This window comes from Macrobrachium nipponense, chromosome 16, assembly GCF_015104395.2.
Source record: "Macrobrachium nipponense isolate FS-2020 chromosome 16, ASM1510439v2, whole genome shotgun sequence".
In the NCBI taxonomy this organism is placed as follows: Eukaryota; Metazoa; Arthropoda; class Malacostraca; order Decapoda; family Palaemonidae; genus Macrobrachium; species Macrobrachium nipponense.
In genome coordinates this window covers 4,192,297-4,211,849 of record NC_087209.1, presented here as the reverse complement: position 1 = coordinate 4,211,849, position 19,553 = coordinate 4,192,297, and the positions used below count along the sequence as shown (strand labels likewise).

Sequence of the window (19,553 nt, the reverse complement as noted above, 5' to 3'; positions counted from 1 at the left end):
GGAATAATTGCAGTGATGCTATGCAGGATATCGGAGTCCACGGTGGTAACAATCTTGGTGAATGTGACAATGGTATTATGGGTGGTGGTACTGATACTAATATTGATGTTATTTCTGATACTAACAATGGGGTGGATCTAATGAGAACCATGGGTGGCGATGTTTATGGGATCGTGGAACGGGGAGGTACTAACCACAAATATAAAGGTGTTTATCAAAGGATGTTGTGTTAATGCCAGGTTCAAAGACTATGGTAAAAGTCAAGTTGAGGGAAGTGAGAAAACCGGCGGATGTGTGTGTTATTGAAGGTAGGGAGCAGCTAAGAGGGATTATTAGCACGGCATCAGTGAACAGTGTATAAAAAACTGGGGTTACATGGTTAGAATTATTAAACTGTAATGATACAGTTAGGAAATACCAAATGAATAAATATGTATTGGATCTCCAAGATTGGAGTAGTGACAGTTGTTCAGTGGCTATCGTAGAGGGGAAACCTGAGTTTTCAGAGGCAGAAATGCAATCAAGGAAACGAATATTTAGAGAACATTTAGCTAATGCGGATTATAGTGAGCATGTTGAAGCGATAAGCGAGCTCTTGGCAGACTTTGGGGATACAGTAGCCTTACAAGGTGATAAACTGGGATTGACTAATGTGTTAGAGCATAAGGTGAATTTGGAGAGTGGCACAAAACCTATTTATATTCCTGCATACCGCATACCTTTCAAAATCACAGAACAGGTAGAGAAAGAGGTAAAACAATGGGAAGAAGAAGGAATCATTAGGCCTAGTGTGTCTCCATATAACTTTCCTCTGTTAGCAGTGCCTATAAGAAGGACGGTTCTGTCCGTGTATGCGTCGATTTTAGATGTTTAAATGAAAAGACAATCCCTGACCGTTATCCAGTCACGTGCATACCAGATCTTTTTGTTGAAATCGGGAAACATAATATTTATAGCTCAATTGATTTAACGCAGGGTTTTCTGTGGCCATCCGATGACTTTTACCTGGTTGGTAAATACAGTTTTGCACGGGTTGTTGGGTAAAAATGTTTTTGTATATATGGATGATATTTTGGTAGCAACAGACACGATCGTGCAACATCTGGAAGTGCTTACAGAAGTACTTAGGAGGCTTAGATTAGCGGGGTTGAAAATTAAGCTAGCTAAGTGTTCTTTCTTGAAAAAGCAAATCAAACGCCATGTCATATCCAAGGGAAGGGGTTAGAGTAAATGACGATAAAGTCAAAGCAATAGCGAATTTTCGCACCCCAAGATCAAAGAAAGAGATTAAGTCATTCCTGGGTATTGTCGGTTTCTTTAGGAGGTTTGTGAAAGGTTTTTTTCTATATAGCAGCTCCCCTAACAGATATATTGCGGGTAAGACGTTCAATTTCAATGGGGGAAACCAAAGTCTGAGAGTTTTCAAAAGCTTAAGGACGCATTAATGAATCCTCCCCGTTCTGAAGTTTCCAGATTTCAGCAAACCATTCACATTAGTGACTGATGCCAGCCAGGAGGGTATAGGTGCTTGCCTTATGCAAAGGTTTGATGGGAAATTCCATCCCATTTTAACCTTTTATGCAGGTAAGTTCAGGACAAAGGGCAGCAATGAGAGATCAATGGCTACCATAGATAAAGAAGCCTTTGCATATATAGTATCAAGTTTGGTTCATTTTAAAATGCTACTGATGGGGAATAAAGTAGAACGTCTTTACAGACCACAGGCCATTATTAGATCTTTTTAATAAGACCGATTTGTCGCCTAAAAGAGCTCGATGGTTTCTGACTATCAAAGATTTCGATGCAAAGCTCAAATATATAGAAGGCAAATTAAATGTAGTAGCGGACACCCTTAGTAGAAGTTTTTATGACACGGAAGGATTTCAAGTTGTGCTAGTCACTAGCGAGTCTACACAATGGGATTCGGGTCTCATAGAGTAAAGGCAAGACGAAGATGAGATTCTGGCAGACGCAAAAGCGTTTCTTAGAGGGGAATTAGTCAGGAAACGTTATAAGTTGCCTTTTTCGGGTTTAGAGTTAGAAGGTAATATATTGGTCAGGAAAATTAAATATAAGTTGAGAACTAGTGAAAGTAAAGGAGATATGACACAGATCGTAATTCTGAAAGTCCAAATTCCAGTGGCTTTGGATATAGTAAATTGCAGGTTGGGGATAGAAAAAACGTATAATGAGGTGCGCGCTAAATACATTTGGAAAAACATGGGAAAAGATGTGGAAAATTTTGTGAAAAGCAATGCATGCAAACCTGCAAGGACAACTTCATGCAAATTAGGGTCATATCCGATACCAAGTAGACCTTTTCAGAGAATACATATGGATATCCTGGGAAATCTTTGTGAGTCTAGATATGTGAATAAGTACTTGTTAGTAATAATAGATGAACTTACGAGGATAGTAGAAATTTTTCCACTTAAGCATAAAACGGCTGAAGAAGTAGCTATAGCATTTTTCAATGGTATCATTTGCAGATATGGCTCACCTGAGGTTCTATTGACCGACAATGGCAGAGAATTTGTGAACAAAACTTTAGAATGTTTAGCGGAAGTCATGGGATACAGAAAGTAAGTTATTCCATGCAGACCTGAAGCTAAAGGGTTGTGTGAACGAGCAAACAGGAAAGTGTTTGAAGGTCTCAGGAAGACTGTAGGTGGTAATGATAAGAACTGGGACATATATTGACATTGCTAGGTTAGTGATTCCATTAAAATGTCTCCATTTGAAGCCTTGTTTGGTTGCCCAGCACGAGACATTTAATTTGCTAACTATACCTCATCATGGGTAGGATACGATCGACTCATTGATATCTACAACGAGAGAGAGACATGCTTGTCTCAGCCGCAATCTCAAAGCCACGACTCGAGAGATGGTAGAGAGAAGTAATAGCAAAACATCTGATCCCAAGGTCACTGTCGGAGACAAGGTATTTTTAAAGATCAACGTGAGAAACGAGCTAAACTACAAATTGGGTCCGAAATTTGAGGGTCCTTTTAGAGTATTTGAGGAAAAGATTGGAAACAGATTTGTAGTCTTAGAGGAAAAAACAGGTTGGTTGAAATTAACACACATATCAAAACTGAAAAGAGTTGGTTGTGATAACTAATGTTATGTCATGCAGTTGCATTTTTTTCTGATTTTTGCAAATTGATGGTGAAATGTGTTTAATGTTTTTTTCTCTCTTTCATTTCTTCTACTATTTTTCTTATTATGCGCAAACTGCAGCGTTTTGGCGTAAGATTCAGAGGTAAATATTTTATGTGGAAAGTTGGTTTGAAAATATGGCGAATTTCTGTTAAGCCGAGAAATATGATAATATACACGTGGTAGTTCTTGTGTGTATGGGGTTTTGGAGCTGAATTTTTGCGATATTTTTGGGTGGTGGATTTTTTGGGGCTGAGTTTTTTTTTTTTTTTTTTTTTGTGGCTATAATCTTTTGCGGTGGATTTTCTTGTGGTTATATTTTTTTGGCGGTGATCTGAGCTTTTACGAGCCAAGAGGGGGTTATTGGGGTTTTATGGGTTTCGGTGAAGAGGTTGTATTTTATTTCACTAGTGGTTATATTTGGCGGTATATAATGGGTGGATTGTTATATAATGGGTGGATTGCGGTATATAATGGGTGGTTTTCTGTGGTTTATATCCCAACGAGGTAGTTATGTGGTCTTATATACTTGTGGTAGTATCACGGATGAGTTATGTTTTCAAGGACAATTTTTGGGTACCTTTGGTGATATCCTAGGGATAATTTTGTGAAATGTTATAAAGTGTCAGTATAGAATTTTTGTGCCATTTGGAGAATAATGATTCCTGAGGTTGCAAGTCTGACTAGACAAATCTATAGTGCAATTTGAGCACGTGAGGTATTCACAGGTGGATTATTGCTGATAATGCTGTGATGAGTCCAGTTGCTGATTTTTCCTTTTGAAGTTGATTACTCGGAGATTTGCACTGTTTTCAGAGATGTTGATTATGACTTTCCATGGAGATGTATGTAAGGTCTTTTAAGGGTCAGACTTAGTTCTTTAAATTACGTCAATTCTAATCACTTTGTTCCATATCATGTTTAGCTAGTTAGGGAAATAAAATGTATATTTTTGTATCTACGAGGATTCATTAGCCCAGCTTATATAGTTTGATTCCATTGCAGAGAGATAACCAGCAACTAAAGGTAAGAGGGTGCCGCTTATTTTAATTTTAATTTAAACCAGTGCCGAATGGTCGAATATGCTCGGCAATACATTTATTAGAAAATTCATTAACGAAGATATGTTGAAAACAGCAATTTGCAACCAAATACATTTGAGGTGTGACTATTGCAATGTGATATACTATGGTCTCCCCAACTACCTACTGAGAAAATTGCAAGTAGTACAAAATAAAGTCGCCAAATTAATAAAGGGACTAAGTTCCCATGATAGAATAATCTTACCTAACTGAGCTACATTGTCTCCCAGTAAAAGCAAGAATAGAATATAGAATACTTCTTATAGTCTTTAAATGACTGAAATATGGCGAACCAACATACTTTAGAAACTGCTTAAGCTTTTTAAGGCCTGAAATGAATATTGCAATCAGACATGCAAGTGAAAGCATATAGACTATTTGAACCTGGAACAAACTGTAAGTCAGTGTTTGTTCATTGTGCACCAAGACTATTTAGGCCTATACAACAAAAGGAACAAACTGTAAGTCAGCGTTTGTTCATTGTGCACGAAGATTATTAGGCCTATACAACAAAGGGAACAAACTGTTAATCAGCATTTGTTTATTGTGCACCAAGACTATTATTAGGCCTATGCAACAAAAGGAACAAGTGATTGTACGTTAGTGTTTGTTCATTGTGCACCAAGACTATTAGGTCTATGCAACAAAAGGAACACATGATTGTACATCAGTGTTTGTTCATTGGGCACCAAGACTATTAGGCCTATACAACAAAAGGAACAAACTGAAAATCAGCATTTGTATATTGTGCACCAAGACTATTAGGCCTATACAGCAAAAGGAACAAATGATTGTACTTCAGTGTTTGTTCATTGTGCACCAAGACTATTAGGCCTATACAACAAAAGGAACAAACGGTAAGTCAGCATTTGTATATTGTACACCAAGACTATTAGGCCTATACAGCAAAAGGAACAAATGATTGTAAGTCAGTGTTTGTTCATTGTGCACCAAGACTATTAGGCCTATATAACAAAAGGAACAAACTGTAAATCAGCATTTGTTCATTGTGCACCAAGACTATTAGGCCTATACAACAAAAGGAACAAACTGTAAGTCAGCATGATAATGATTCACTGTAATTTCATCGCAGTAATTACATCGTGGTAATTTCATCGGGGTAATTTCATTGCATGGTAATTACCTACATCTCATACATTTTCACCGCATTGTAATTACATCGTAATAGATCACATCGTCAGTGATTTCATCGTAAGGTTTATTTCACCGCAAGCTAAGTAAACCGCACAAGGCAAAAAAATATATGAACAATAGAATATAATGCACTTGTTTTTCTGTAAAACGTTTCTTGTATCACTGTTAAAGATGTTGATGGGGATCAAAGTGTTTAACTATCTGCAAGTAGCCTATTTGTAGACTTTTCCTACATAAGTAATTTCATCATCTGATTTTTCATAGATCAATGATTTTTACTTGTTTTTATGCTTTTCATGATTAACTTTTTCTAAGCATGATTTGTTTTATTTTAAAACTTAAAAATATATATATAGTGTTGGAAAACCTAATTGGAAAATCAACTGTAAAACGTTTTAAATATATCTAAACATGTTTTACTGCATATTTAGTTTCAGAACGTTTATAACTTTTCTAACATTCACAAAACAACTTTTGGTATTAATGAGGTTTTAAATGTCTTTTTATTTTTTATTTATTCTTTTAGCGTCGATGATTATTAATTGTTTGACGCCAGTCTTATATTTAACTCAATTAATCAATCTAGGAAAAAAAGATAATTAAGAAAGCGACATTCTTTGAAACCTTTTTTTATTATTTCAAATACATATAGCGCAAAAAAGGATATATTAAAAAATTATTCTACCCATATTAAAAAAGAAAAAAGAAAAAAACATATCTGAGAGAGAGTGGTTTTTATCTTTTCCCTATCGGTTTGTAATGGAATCTTCATGTGTATGAACTCTTGCGTGGCACTTTGTTTTTATAAAACTCTGCACATTTCCAAATAGTTTTTTCGCCACTTCTTCGTTCTTACATAAATAGATGAATATTATGAATGAGCTTTCTCGTGTTCCTTATGCTTACGACGTACTGCAGAGGCATCTTGATGGGTTCAGTTCTGGTTACGTATTTACAAAAGCCGAAAATGATTACCACTCAGAAAACAAGTCGATCACAAAAACCGAAAATTTTCATGAACAATTTCTTATGTTGGAAAAGTCAACAAGCAGGCCATTTGCTAATAGTTAGATAGTTAGATATTTTGATCTCATCAACAACTATAAAAGTAATAATTGGACGTTTTACAGAAAAACAAGTGAATTATATTTCATTCATTTATTTTTTGGCATTGTGGTGTGAAAGAAACCTTACGATGAAATTACTGACGATATGATATATCGCAATGTAATTACAATGCGGTGAAAAGGTATGAGTTGTAATTACCATGAGATGAAATTACCACGATGTAATTACTGCGATGAAATTACTGGACACCAGTCAGCATTTGTACATTGCGCACCAAGACTATTATTAGGCCTATGCAACAAAAGGAACAGATGATTGTAAGTCAGCGTTTGTTCATTGTGAACCACCAAGACTATTATTAGGCCTATGCAACAAAAGGAACAAATGATTGTAAGTCAGAGTTTGTTCATTGTGCACCAAGACTAATAGGCCTATACAACAAAATACTGCCTGAAATGAAGATCATACAAGAAGAAAGCAAATTTAAAAAAAGAACTAAAGACCCTCCTATTCTAGTAACTGGAACTATGATACTGACGAGAAACACTAAAAGACAATTATTATAAAATATAAGATGCACCTTATTTTGAAAACGTACTAGGGACCGCCGGAGAGGGACTCAAACAAAGTGAAATAAAGTGAAACAGTGAATGTCCAATTCATGCATAGGTAAGTGAGATATCTCTCTGTATTGCATTTACTTCCTCTTACGTCCTCCTAACGAACACCATATTCTTTGGACGCTTGAAGAATCATATAAGCTTAAAATACGACTCCATACTTAAACCTTTACATCGGAATATAACGAAAAACCACGTTAAAATAATAGAAAATACCTAAACATTCTCGGAGTTCTGCCTAAACCCACCATTGTTTATCTGTTATGTGATTACTTTATATAAAACCACAAGCTCTTTCAGTATTACATAATTACCTTTAAATAAGAAACCTTTACATCGAACTACATGAAAAAGCACAAAAAATAATAGAAAGATAATCTAAAATCACCAAAGTTCTGACAAAAAATATACGATTCCATGACAAACATTTACATCGAAATACACGAAAAATAACTCAAAAGTAACGGGAAAATCACCTAAAGTCCCCAAAGTTCACCCCAACCTACTACTGTTTTTCACTAACCTACTATTGTTTTTCATTGTTTTAGGCTATCTACATAGAATCATAGCATTTTACAGATTAAATTACCTTTAAATACGACTCTATGCCAAGCATTTAAATCGAAATACACGAAAAATAACCTAAAAATAATAGAAAAGTCACAGAAAATCCCCGTTGTTCTTCCTAACCTACTACTGTTTTTTCACTGTTCCTTGAGTAATTTACTTAGAATAATAGCATTTTATAGCATTTTAAAGTCTATAGGTTTTAAATACGACTCCATGACAAACCTCTACATCGAAATACACGAAAAATAACCTGAAAAATAACGGAAAAACCACCTATAAGCCTCGAAGTCCTAACTGAAACTTCGCAAGAAGATGAAGAGTTTAGACCATACAGAGGCAGACGGCTCTTCTTCCCCGTCGGCAACACAACACACACAATGTCGTCCACCCCCCCGAAGCCAACCACCATCCCCAATGGCATCAAATTCCTCTTCGGCGGCCTGGCAGGGTGAGGAAAATATTCATAGTGATTATTGGCGTCCAGAGGCACCCTTCGGAATAGGGGGAAAGGGCGTTTTATTCGGCAGATATGAGCGCGAACTGAGGGAGGTTCTCCTACCTTGTCACCTTCCCCGTCAGGAGGTCATTCCGGTATTCGAATGGGGCGGGTTATTTTTGAGCGGATTTGCTGTTATTTTTAGCGGGATCGTGGGCGTGACGCCCTTAGGTAAGTGGTGGATTTTTGTATAGGCTGGAAGGTATACCCAGTAAGGTCATTCCAGTACCTGAAGTGGGGGCGGATTATTTTTGGGTGGTTTTCGTTACCTGTTTTTATGGGTGTTGTGGGCGTGACGTCCTTAGGAAGAGGTTGATTTTTATATTGAAGATATTAGTATACCTAGTAAAGTCATTCTGGTAAGCGAAGGGAGGCGGGTTAGCTATTATTGGGCGTTGTTGCTGGTATTTTGGTTGGGGGGCGGCTGTGGTGGGCGTGACGTTCTTAGGAAGAGGTAGATTATTATACAGAAGGTATTAATATACCTAGTAAGGTCATTCCGGTAACCGAAGGGGGGCGGGTTATTTTTGGGCGGTGTTGTTGGTATTTTGGTTGGGGCGGGGGTTGTGGGTGCGACATCCTTAGGAAGAGGTTTTTTTTATAGAAAATATTTTTTTATAACATTTCCTGTTGATTAGAGGGATGTCTAGTCTAGAGGCAGCCCTTGGTAGGGTACCCCACAGTAGGCTAGATTTGGGCACTTGTGGGTACAGACATTTGGTCAGAAAAAGCTAATTAGCTATAATGAATGAATTCAGGTGGTTATTTGAGTAAATATTGTTCATATGGCACCATATGAACAAGGTCATTAATGATTAAGGTATGGCCGATGTATATTAAATATTGTTCAAAGGGTTAAAAACCGAATGGCCAGCCTCTACTGTAGTGCGACCACCTTCCTGAGAAAGTACTTGAACGTTCTGTAACCCAGGATAGACGTTAGTCAAGAGCCAGTGTCTGTCGAAGCAACACCTCTAGACCTCTACTTTCCTCTCAAAGTAATTTTTTCTCCAAAGTCACGAAATAAGGACATAATTTCCGATTTTCGTGAAGGTGGTCGAGCTGTGTTAGAAGCTGGTCGTTCGGTATTTTACCCTATGGCATCATATGTAGGTCAGGTTAATGACTGGTGTCTAAAACAGTTAAGTGTTCCCAGGTCAGGCCGGACCCGCCCCACCCCCTCTGCATTAGGTTAGGAGCACAAAAAGCTCATTGGTCATTAGTAATGACAATATGGCCTATATTTGATTAAATACTTATTTGTCACCTTACGTAGGCCAGGGTAATGGTCGGTGTCAAAAATCTGTTTGTTCTCCCAGGTTTGGGCTGGACTGACCCCCTCCGCTAGGTTAGACTAGGAGTACAAAAAGGTCATTAGTCATTAATAATTAAGGTATGGTCCTTATTTGATTAAATAATATTTATATGGCACCGTACTTATGTCAGGTTAACGGTCGGTGTGTAACATCAGTCTGTCTCCCAAGGTCAGGCTGTACACACCTCCATAGGCTAGGTTAGTTTATATCTTACTATATTTATTTACTTATTCAAAAACCCCAGTCCCTTAGGGTTAAGACTGATGATCACTACCACACCTATTTGGTTCGGTAACTACCACAGGTTTGTGTGGAAAATAGACTTCATCTTCATAATAAGCCCCATGGTCGTAAATGTAAAAACATCACCAAAGATGGCACCTATCCTAAATATGAACAAAAGTATGTATAAACAAAATGTGGTAAATATTCTGGGCAGCGACTGGCAGGAACTAGGCTGAGGTAGTAATCTTCAGTTTTACCAGAGGCTGGTGTCAAAGGGTAGTTTTTAGTACCACCCGTAGGTCAGGTTAGGATGCATCTTTGTATTTTACTAGGTTTCATATTACTCTATCCAGAGACTCTGGGGCAAAATTACAGAATAATATCATGGCCCTCAAGCTCAGTAACTAGGCCTACCAGTTTATGTGCAAAGTGTGTGCTCTTTTTAATAACATAAACAAAAACTTAACAAAACAAGAGACAATAGTAAATGTATCATTCAGCAACTGGCAGGAATCCGGCCATTTTAATAGTCTTCAATCTTACCTTTTAATGAACTAACCAACTTTTAAGGATGGATTTAGAGTGTACCTTCATTTTGTTCATGACACTTACCTGCCAGATATATATATAGCTGTATTCTCTGACGACCGACAGAATTTCGAAACTCCCGGCAAACGCAGTGGTCGGCTAGGTGGTTAGTACCCATTCCCGCCGCTGGGAGGCGGATACCGGGAACCATTCCCATTTTCTATTCAGATTTTCTTCTGTCGCCGGTCGGTAAACATCTGTTTACAGACCTCCGCTTAGGATTTCGAAAACTTCATTTGTCACTTGAGTTTTTGGATTTTGATTTTTCTTAGAATTGAGATGTCTGGATCTAGTTCTACTAGTTTCAGAGTGTGTGGTGTAGAAGAATGTAAGGTGAGGCTACCTAAAGCCTCGGTAGATCCTCACACAGTGTGTGTGAATTGTAGAGGGCATGTTTGCTTGTTGGATGATAGGTGCAAAGAATGTGAAGTGTTAACTGATGTCGAATGGAAGGCGTATGAATCTTACATTCGTAGACTTGAGCGTGACAGAATTAGGAGGTCTTCCTCCAGGAGTGCTTCTGTTAAAAGTCAAAGTAAAGTTGCTCAATCTAACATAAATGTAGAACAGGTTACGCATAACCCTATAATTTCTCCTTCAGATAAGGAAGTGATTGTTACCGAAGGGAATGCCCTTTCTACCATTTTAGAATCGATTCGGAACCTTGAATCGAAAATGAAAGTGCTACAATCTAATGTGCAGAAGTGTAGTGATAATGTTAGTGCCCCTAGTGAAGTGGAGGGGGCGTCAGATCGGTCCTATAATGCCTCCAGGTTGAGACCTCTGTCGGACTCCCAGAACACAGGGAATGGACATGTCGAAGGCCGAAGGAGGGTTACGGGAATTAAACACCGGTCTGGCGTCCCTTCGGCAGATCCTGAAGACGCATCCCAGGCTGCCAAAGATCGCGCGCAAGCTCGAACCTTGAAGGAATGCTTCTCTTCCTCCGAGACGTCCTCACCTCACCGTGGGTGGGAATCTCGGAAGACCTCTCCGACTGAGAGTGGTAAGGAAGACGTAAGGTGTCGCACTGGCGGCCATCGTCTTTCTCGCCCTCTTAGGAAAGGTCTTACGGGAAGAGTACGCATCCTCTCCAAGTGAGAGTGGTAAGGAAGACGTAAGACGTCGCACTGGCGGCCATCGTCTTCTGCCCTCTTAGGAAAGGTATGATAGAAGAGGACGCTTCATCGGGAGATCGAGGGCGTCCTCCGCCCTGATTTACGCTTCGGTCTTCTCCGGAAGACTTCGAAGACAGTATCCCGCACAAGAGATTTAGGACGCTTTCTGAGCGTCCTGATTCGAGTCCGGAGAGAAGGAAGAAGGGGCGTCCCCTCGCCCATCTTCTTCTCAAGGTTCATTCCATCCATCATGGTTCTTCACCATCAAAAAAGACCCTCGAAGCAATTCGTCAACAGTTGGACGCGTTTTCGCCAAGAAAGAAGAAAGATCACGTAGTCGTAAAAAAGATCTATGGCTACCCGTCAAGAAATCTAGACGTTTCTCCTGCGGCTTCTCTTCGTTCTTCGTCATCTTCTGATTCGTCGCCTTCTAGACCTCATCGACTCAATCAGGAACGCAAGCAGTCCTGCTGAGAGAGTCTCTAGAAGTATTGGCGGTAAAGAAAAAGACAATAGGTGCCGCACAGGCGGCCGCCGTCGTCTTTTCCAAGAGTCGAAGAACGTTCAGAAGGATCGCTCAGAAATAGAATTGGGAGGAATTGATCTTGGCTTACAGGAAAGAGAATATTCAACAAAAGAAACGCTTGCTAACCAGGATGCTCGTAAGGACGCTTCTCGGGACGCTCGGTGTCGTAAACGTCGGCTGGAGAGACTTCAGACGCACGATATTAGTTCAGAAGAAGGATATGAAGATGCATATGAGGACGCTTTTGAGGACGCAAGGCGTATTACAACTCAAGACCGTTTTAAAGGAGTGTTTACACGACGTCCATCACGTCAGGACGTAAATGAGGACGCTTTTGAGGACGCGAGGCGTAGTGCTAGTAAGGACGCGAGGCGTAGTGCTAGTAAGGACGCTCGTCGTCCTTCATATCCAGGACGCGTTCCAGGACGCCAAAAAATGAGGACGCTTTCCAGGACGCACTTGAGGACGCTTTTGAGGGCGCTAGGCGTCCGATGCATAAAGTCGCCCCTGGGAAGAAAGAACAGGTCGCTAGTCAGAAGGTTTAAGCGCCATATGCTTCAAGGTAGTAGAAACTACAATATGAGTGCTCGTCAAGAGAAATCGTATGACGTTAGTTTGGAAAATTCGGAGAGAAAGTCAAGGTTAGGAGAACATAGCAGACTCTCCTCTTCAAAATTGATTTCAAACACAAGACCTACGGTTCGAAAGGGAGGTGAAACTTTGGTTTCTTCTCGTTCAATTCAGAATAAGACTATGTCTCCATTAGAAGAAATCGTCAAGTGAGGCTGTTTCGGAAGAGGAGGAGGATCCACAAAACTCATCCTCTGTGGATTATAAGACTTTGACTTGTCTTTTAAAAGATTTGTTTCCCGAGAAGTTCCGAGCTCCAGTTCCTCTCTCTCCACCTTCGCAACTAACCTCTTCGAAGGCAAGGAAGACTCCAAATTTTGTCAAAATGGCCACCTCGCTCTCGACTAAAGGGCTTTTAAAAGAATCCATGATTGGATGGATCCAAAAAGACAAAGGGCAAGACTTCTTTTGCACTTCCCCCCACAAGGCTTAGTGGAAGATCGGGGAAGTGGTACGAGACAGAAGAGGAAGCAGGTTTAAGAATCCCCGCTTCCGCACAAAGGGGATTTCGCCAACTTAGTGGAAGCTCCTAGAAGATCTTACCTGGTATCAGCAAAAGTTTCGTGGACAATGTCGGAGATAGATCACCATCTCAAAGGCCTTTACAAAACTTTGGAAGTTTTTAACTTTCTAGATTGGTGTTTGGGCGTCTTGGATGTTCAGTCTAGAAGCCCAGATTCCATCTCATTGGAGGACTTAGCGAGTATTTGTCATGCATGGACAGAGCAGTAAGAGATGGCTCCGACGAACTGGCATCACATTTTTGCGTCGGGAGTCCTGAAGAACGCGCACTCTTCTGTAGCTTCACAGCTAAGTCAGTGTCGCCAGCGCAAAAAGCAAATTGTTGTTTCGCTCCCTTTTATGCTCATCTTTTTCCACAATCAATGGTAAGGATTTATCAGTAAATCTCAGGAATGAGCGACGCAGGACTTATTATCTCGGTCTTCGAAACGTCCTACTGATCAGATGTCTTCAAGAACCACGCAAGCTTCTAGGAAGAATTATAAGCCCTTTCGTGGAAGAGCCTCTTCAAGAGCTGCTGCTCGAGGGGAGGAGTTTCCAAGGGGCAGAGCCCCCTCAAAAACCAGGGGAAAGAAATGACTTTTCGGCCCTCCCGACACCAGTCGGGACGAGACTCGCTCTCTTCGCCGAAGCATGGAGGATAAGAGGGGCGAACTCTTGGTCACTCGAAGTGATCGAGAAAGGTTACAAAGTCCCGTTTCTTATCGAACCACCATTAAGCATAGAACCAATAGACCTTTCGCCCTCTTATCAGGATTCAAAGCAACAGATCTTATTAGACCTTTTGGATCAAATGTTGGAAAAGAGAGCAGTAGAAAGAGTTGTATCACGGAACTCTCCAGGCTTCTACAACAGGCTTTTCCTTTTTCCGAAGCACTCGGGAGGATGGAGACCTGTCCTAGACGTAAGCAGGCTGAATCTTTTTGTAAGGAAAATAAAATTCAAGATGGAAACTGCACAGTCTGTTTTAGCTTCCCTGAGACCAGGAGATTGGATGGTGTCCTGGATCTCCAAGATGCCTATTTCCATGTTCCGATACATCCTCGGTCCAGGAAGTTCCTCAGATTCGTTCTGAAAGAACAGGTCTTCCAATTCAGAGCTCTCTGTTTTAGACTGAGTACAGCCCCTATGATATTCACGCTTCTGATGCGAAATGTAGCAAGATGGCTCCATCTCTCGAAGATAAGAGTCTCACTCTATTTAGACGATGGCTGATCCGGTCCACGTCAAAGGAACAGTGTCTGGAGGACCTACATACGACTTACAGCTGACGAAGGACCTAGGCCTTCTGGTCAACTTCGAGAAGTCCCTCCCTCTGATTCCCACACAGTCCATCGTGTATCTGGGGATTCAGATGGATTCAGTGGCTTTTCAAGCATTTCCATCCAGAGAACGTCAGCTAAAATGCTTAGAGAAAGTATCGGTCTTCTTAGAGAAGGGAAATATGCTCGGCGAGGGAATGGATGAGTTCCTGCTGGGGACATTTCCTCCGCTGGAGAAATTTGTTTCTCTGGGAAGGCTGCACCTCAGACAGCTTCAGTTTTTCCTAGCAGACAACTGGAAGAACAAGAAAGACCTAGACGAGATTTTGAGAATCCCTCAATCGATCAAAGAGCATTTGAATGGTGGTCCGATCCCGTCAAGCTATCGGAAGGGATGTCCCTCAAAGTTCTGAGCCCAGACCTAGTGTTGTTCTCAGATGCGTCCATGACGGGCTGGGGAGCAACACTGGGGGGAGGAGAAGAAGTTGTCAGGCCTCTGGAGAGGGGAACAGAGGTCCTGGCACATAAACCTCAAGGAGCTAGAGGCGATTCGTTTGGCACTTCAATGCTTCGAGTCAAGGAGTTGTGGGACGAATTGTACAAGTCAAACTCGGACACCACGGCGCTCGCATATATAAAAAAATAGGGAGGAAACTCTATCTCGTTCCCTGTTCAGGATAACGAGGGAAATCTTTCTTTGGGCGAAGCTGAGAAATGTAACGATTCTAACGAGATTCGTTTCAGGACAGCAGAACGTTCGTGCCGATCTCCTCAGCCGTCAACATCAAATGCTTCCAAACGAACTGGAACTCTCCATCCAGATATTGCAAGGAGTTATGGAAACTTTGGGGACGCCCACTGGTAGACCTCTTCGCGACAGCAAAAACGAAGAGGCTTCCTATTTACTGCTCTCCGGTTTCTAGACCCAGGAGCAATAGCAATAGATGCCATGCTTTGGAATTGGAAGGGGATGGATCTCTACGCCTTTCCTCCATTCAAACTCCTGGGAGAGGTAATAAGGAAGTTTGCGGTGTCGGAAGGAGCAAGAATGACGTTGATCGCCCCCTTTTGGCCTGCAAGCGACTGGTTCACAGAGGCCATGTCATTTCTGGTAGACTTCCCAGGACACTTCCAGAAAAAATCGATCTACTCAGGCAGCCCACTTCGAGAGGTATCACGGAAAACCTCTCCGCTCTGAGTCTGACTGCATTCAGACTATCCAAAAGTTGGCCAGAGCGAGAGGTTTTTCAAGATCGGTGGCAAGAGCTATTGCCAGCGCTAGAAGAACATCTTCCCAAGCTGTCTACCAATCAAAGTGGGCTGTCTTCAGAAGTTGGTGTAGAAGGCAAAATATTTCCTCCTCCACGACCTCTGTGAGCCAGATTGCTGATTTCCTCTTACATCTTAGAAATATTGACAAACTTTCAGTGTCAACGATTAAAGGCTACAAAAGTATGCTGTCAACGGTCTTTCGACACAGAGGCTTGGATTTATCAAATGATAAAGATATTCATGATCTATTGAGGTCCTTTGAAAAAACATCAAAGCTCCACGAGACAAATTCCCTCATGGAATTAGATGTTGTCTTAAAGATTTTAATGTCAGCCCCATTTGAGCCTATGCACGCTGCCTCTTTGAAAGATGTAACTAGGAAAGCTATTTTCCTACCGCTTTGGCAAACAGCTAAGAGGGTTAGCGAAATCCAAGTATGAGTAAACATGCGGGTTTCAGAGAACACAATGCGGTGTGTTTTTCGCTGAGCCCCTCGTTCTTAGCAAAGAACGAAAAACCCATCCAACCCCTGGCCTAAAAGCTTTGATATCAAGGGTTTATCAGAGTTCGTCGGACGAGAGCCGGAGAGAGTTTTGTGCCCTGTCAGAGCTCTCAAATTTTATCTGGAAAAGACCAAACAATGTAGAGGCCCGTCAGACAACCTGTGGTGTTCGGTTTAAGAGGCCGGAATTACCAATGCTAAGAACGCACGGGCCCCCCAGATGCTGAAGCCTTGCCGAGGATGGGGGGCTTAGGGTTCAGCAGCTGGGCCCTGATGCCTGGTGGGAAACTACTTTCTCGCTGGGCCTTGGTGCCCAGCTGGTGATCCAACTAATAAGTCATCTCTTTTCCTTTTACTAAAACTTTCATCCTTCTGCTTCCTCCCCTATAGGTACAGATTTTATGTTGATGACTTTTGGATTGATTTTGGACATGATTGGACTTTTCATTGGATTTGGTGGAGGGTGAGGATGGTTGGCATGCCACCTCACCCGTAGAACTCGAGTACCTAACGTGGTGGAGCGAGGGGAAAGTTTATATGTCAAAACCCTGCTCTTAGTGCTGGGTCTGATCTCGACGGACATCATGACGCCTTAAGCACTGAGGGTGGGGTGTATATCTGGGTGGTACCCCTAGGGCAGCCCTGTATGGGATAACACTGTCCTCTAAATGTGGCTCCATGGTGGGGGGGGGTGGGGGGGCTACCTGGACGAATCATAAATCCTTCGTCTTATGGCGACATCAATTAGACCTTCGGTTGACGACTTAGGCAAGGATAAGGACAAGGAAAAACCTGGTAATTCCTCCATTGTAACTTTGGAGCCTTTTTCAAATGAGCTCCTTGTTACAAACATTCTGCATGTGAAACCAGTCCCTTTAGACTGGAATTATGACACGATATATAATGAATTTTGTAAATTTGGGAACATCAAAGAATTAAGAAATAAACTTGGCAATAATTATGGTTTTTTTTGAATTCTGGATAGTTTTTCACTCTGAATCGGAAGCTCACAGAGCCTTTAGAGAATTTAGTCAGATTCTATGAGTGGTTGGACTTGTAGAGGCAGAAGAGGTCCTAGAAATCTTGACATTTATAAACCACCAAATGAAATAAAAGATCCTAATAGAATAAGTAAAATCTCCAGATCTCCAGACCCAGCTAAGTGGTTAATTATCTCAACGCATGGTGAGAGAGGCAACCTCTTCAAGGTGAAAAGGTTGGTAAGCCAGAAGATCGGCAATGTTGGGAGCCCAGAAGTAACTCGCTTTGGGCGTAATAGTTTTTTAGTTCATACCAAGACCAATGTTCAGTCGGTAATGCTACTAAATTTGAAGCTTGATCCTGAGGGTATGGTAAAAGAGTAAAAACCTCACTATAATTTAGTTACGCGAAGGGTGTTATCTTAATGAAGATTTACATGAAATGGATGAGGAGGAAATTTTGGATGTGTCCAGACGGTGGTTTGGAAGGGTTTTTAAAGTGCCCCCGCTCATCGATGCTTATTTTAACATTTATAAATTCTTTCCTGCCATCTGAAATTATTCTTGACAGTGAAATCTTGAAAGTTCGTCCTTATAGACCGAGAGTGCTCCAGTGCTTTAAATGTTTTGGTTTTGGACACTCCTCTAATGTTTGTACCAGAAATAAACTCTGTGAATCGTGTGGCCAGCCTGAGCACGAGGAATGTTCTGGACCGGTAATGTGCATAAAACTGTAAGGGTGAACATCGAGCCCGGTGATAAGAAATGTAGTGAATTAAAAAAAGAACAAGAGGCATTACTAAAATCTATTGCTGAACATATCAGTGTGGGACAAGCCAAAAAGCTGTTGGGCAGGAAATCCTATTCGGATGCCTTGAAGGCACAACAATTGAGTACTGCTTCTTCTAGTGCCCCTTCCCCTTTTGGTGGGGCTCGGTGCCCTGCTGGTGGGGTTTTCCACACCCCTCTAGTGGGGTACCCCGTGCCCCCCCTGGTGGGACCTCCCATGCCCCCCCTGGTGGGGCCTCCCGTGTGCCCCCTGGTGGGGCCTCCCGTGCCCCCCCTGGTGGGGCCTCCCATGCCCCCCTGGTGGGGCCTCCCATGCCCCCCCTCCCCCCTGGTGGGGCTTCCCATGCCCCCCCTGTTGGGGTATCCCATGTTGCAGAGACTCTGGTCAAGCCAGGGGACCCTGTTGTTTCAAGGGTTCAAGCCAGGTCTCAATTTGTTGACGACTTCTCTCTGTCAGGGCAATTGCCTGACATTGAGCCCTCACCTGATCCTGTCATTACAGTGCACCGTGGAGATGACGGTGTGAGGAGATAGAGGCCCTCTTTATTCGTCAGAAGAGGGCCCTTTCTCCCTCTTCGCCTCATTCACGGTCACTCAGCAATCGTAGAAAAAACAAAAGTAAAACTGAAAGGGCAAGTGAAAGCCCATCTTCTAAAAGATCTGTAACACCTAGATCTAGGTCAAATAGTACTGGTAAAACTGATAAGATCTCTCTCACCAGGACACAGATTCCTAAATTAGTAGGGAATTTTAAGATGCCTTCCTATAATAAGGCTCTCATGCAGTGGAACATCCGTGGCTTTATACCCAAATAGAGAGCAAGTTCGGGTTCTGTTTAGGGATCATGATCTATCTGCAATGTGTCTTCAGGAGACAAAGTTGGGAGAGCACACTCCCAACTTGGGTTTAATTATTCATTCCATAGGTCTCCACCCCTGATAGGTGTACTGCTCAGGGAGGCACAGGCATCATAGTCCGCAAGTCTGTTAATCATAGGGTTGTTCAATTGAACACTGTGTTGCAGGCTTGTGCAGTTCAAATTTTCAATTATAAATGGATCACTATTTGTTCTTTATACCTAGATCCATCATTAGAAAGTAGATACTGGATGCACAGGGTAATCCTCGTCAGCTAGAATTAAACGATCTTCAGACATTGATAGACCAGCTTCCTAAACCTTTCATTTTGATGGGGGATTTTGTTTTTTTAATGCCAAGCACACCTCTGGGGGGTAGCCAAACTGCGACCGGTGGGGTTTAATAATAGAACAGCTGCTTGACTTGAATGATCATCCTTTGATGAATGATGGTTCCCTATACAAGACATGATGTTTTTCATAATACTGACTCAGCCATTGACCTCACTATCTGCTCTTCGTCCTTGAGGTTAGATTACCAGTGGGTAGTAGACCAGAATGATCATGGCAGTGATCATTGGCCCATTCCACTTAAAGTTTATGAAAAATATTCCATCTCCATGTTTACCAAAATGGAAGGTAAGGGAGGCTGACTGGGGATTATTCAAAAAATCTACTGAAGTTGATCAAGATATAAAAGATTTTCAGAGCCCAACATCTGCTTATGAGTATTTATCAGTATATTGCTGCGCGGTGCCATGCTGTCTATTCCTCGAACTTCTGGTAAGCCTCGTCGTCCTCTAGTACCTTGGTGGTG

General features: G+C 41.6%; 1 protein-coding gene across 1 annotated transcript in view; it reads left to right on the top strand.

Moving 5' to 3' along the window:
• Positions 1-7,950: 7,950 nt before the first annotated feature.
• The window catches only part of LOC135195530 (mitochondrial 2-oxoglutarate/malate carrier protein-like), a 43,937-nt gene continuing 32,334 nt past the window's right edge, over positions 7,951-19,553 (top strand). Inside the window, exon 1 of the mRNA XM_064221775.1 lies at positions 7,951-8,102. Within this exon, the coding sequence (XP_064077845.1) occupies positions 8,032-8,102 (71 nt within the window). The 5' untranslated portion in view covers positions 7,951-8,031. The remainder of the gene's footprint in view (positions 8,103-19,553) is intronic.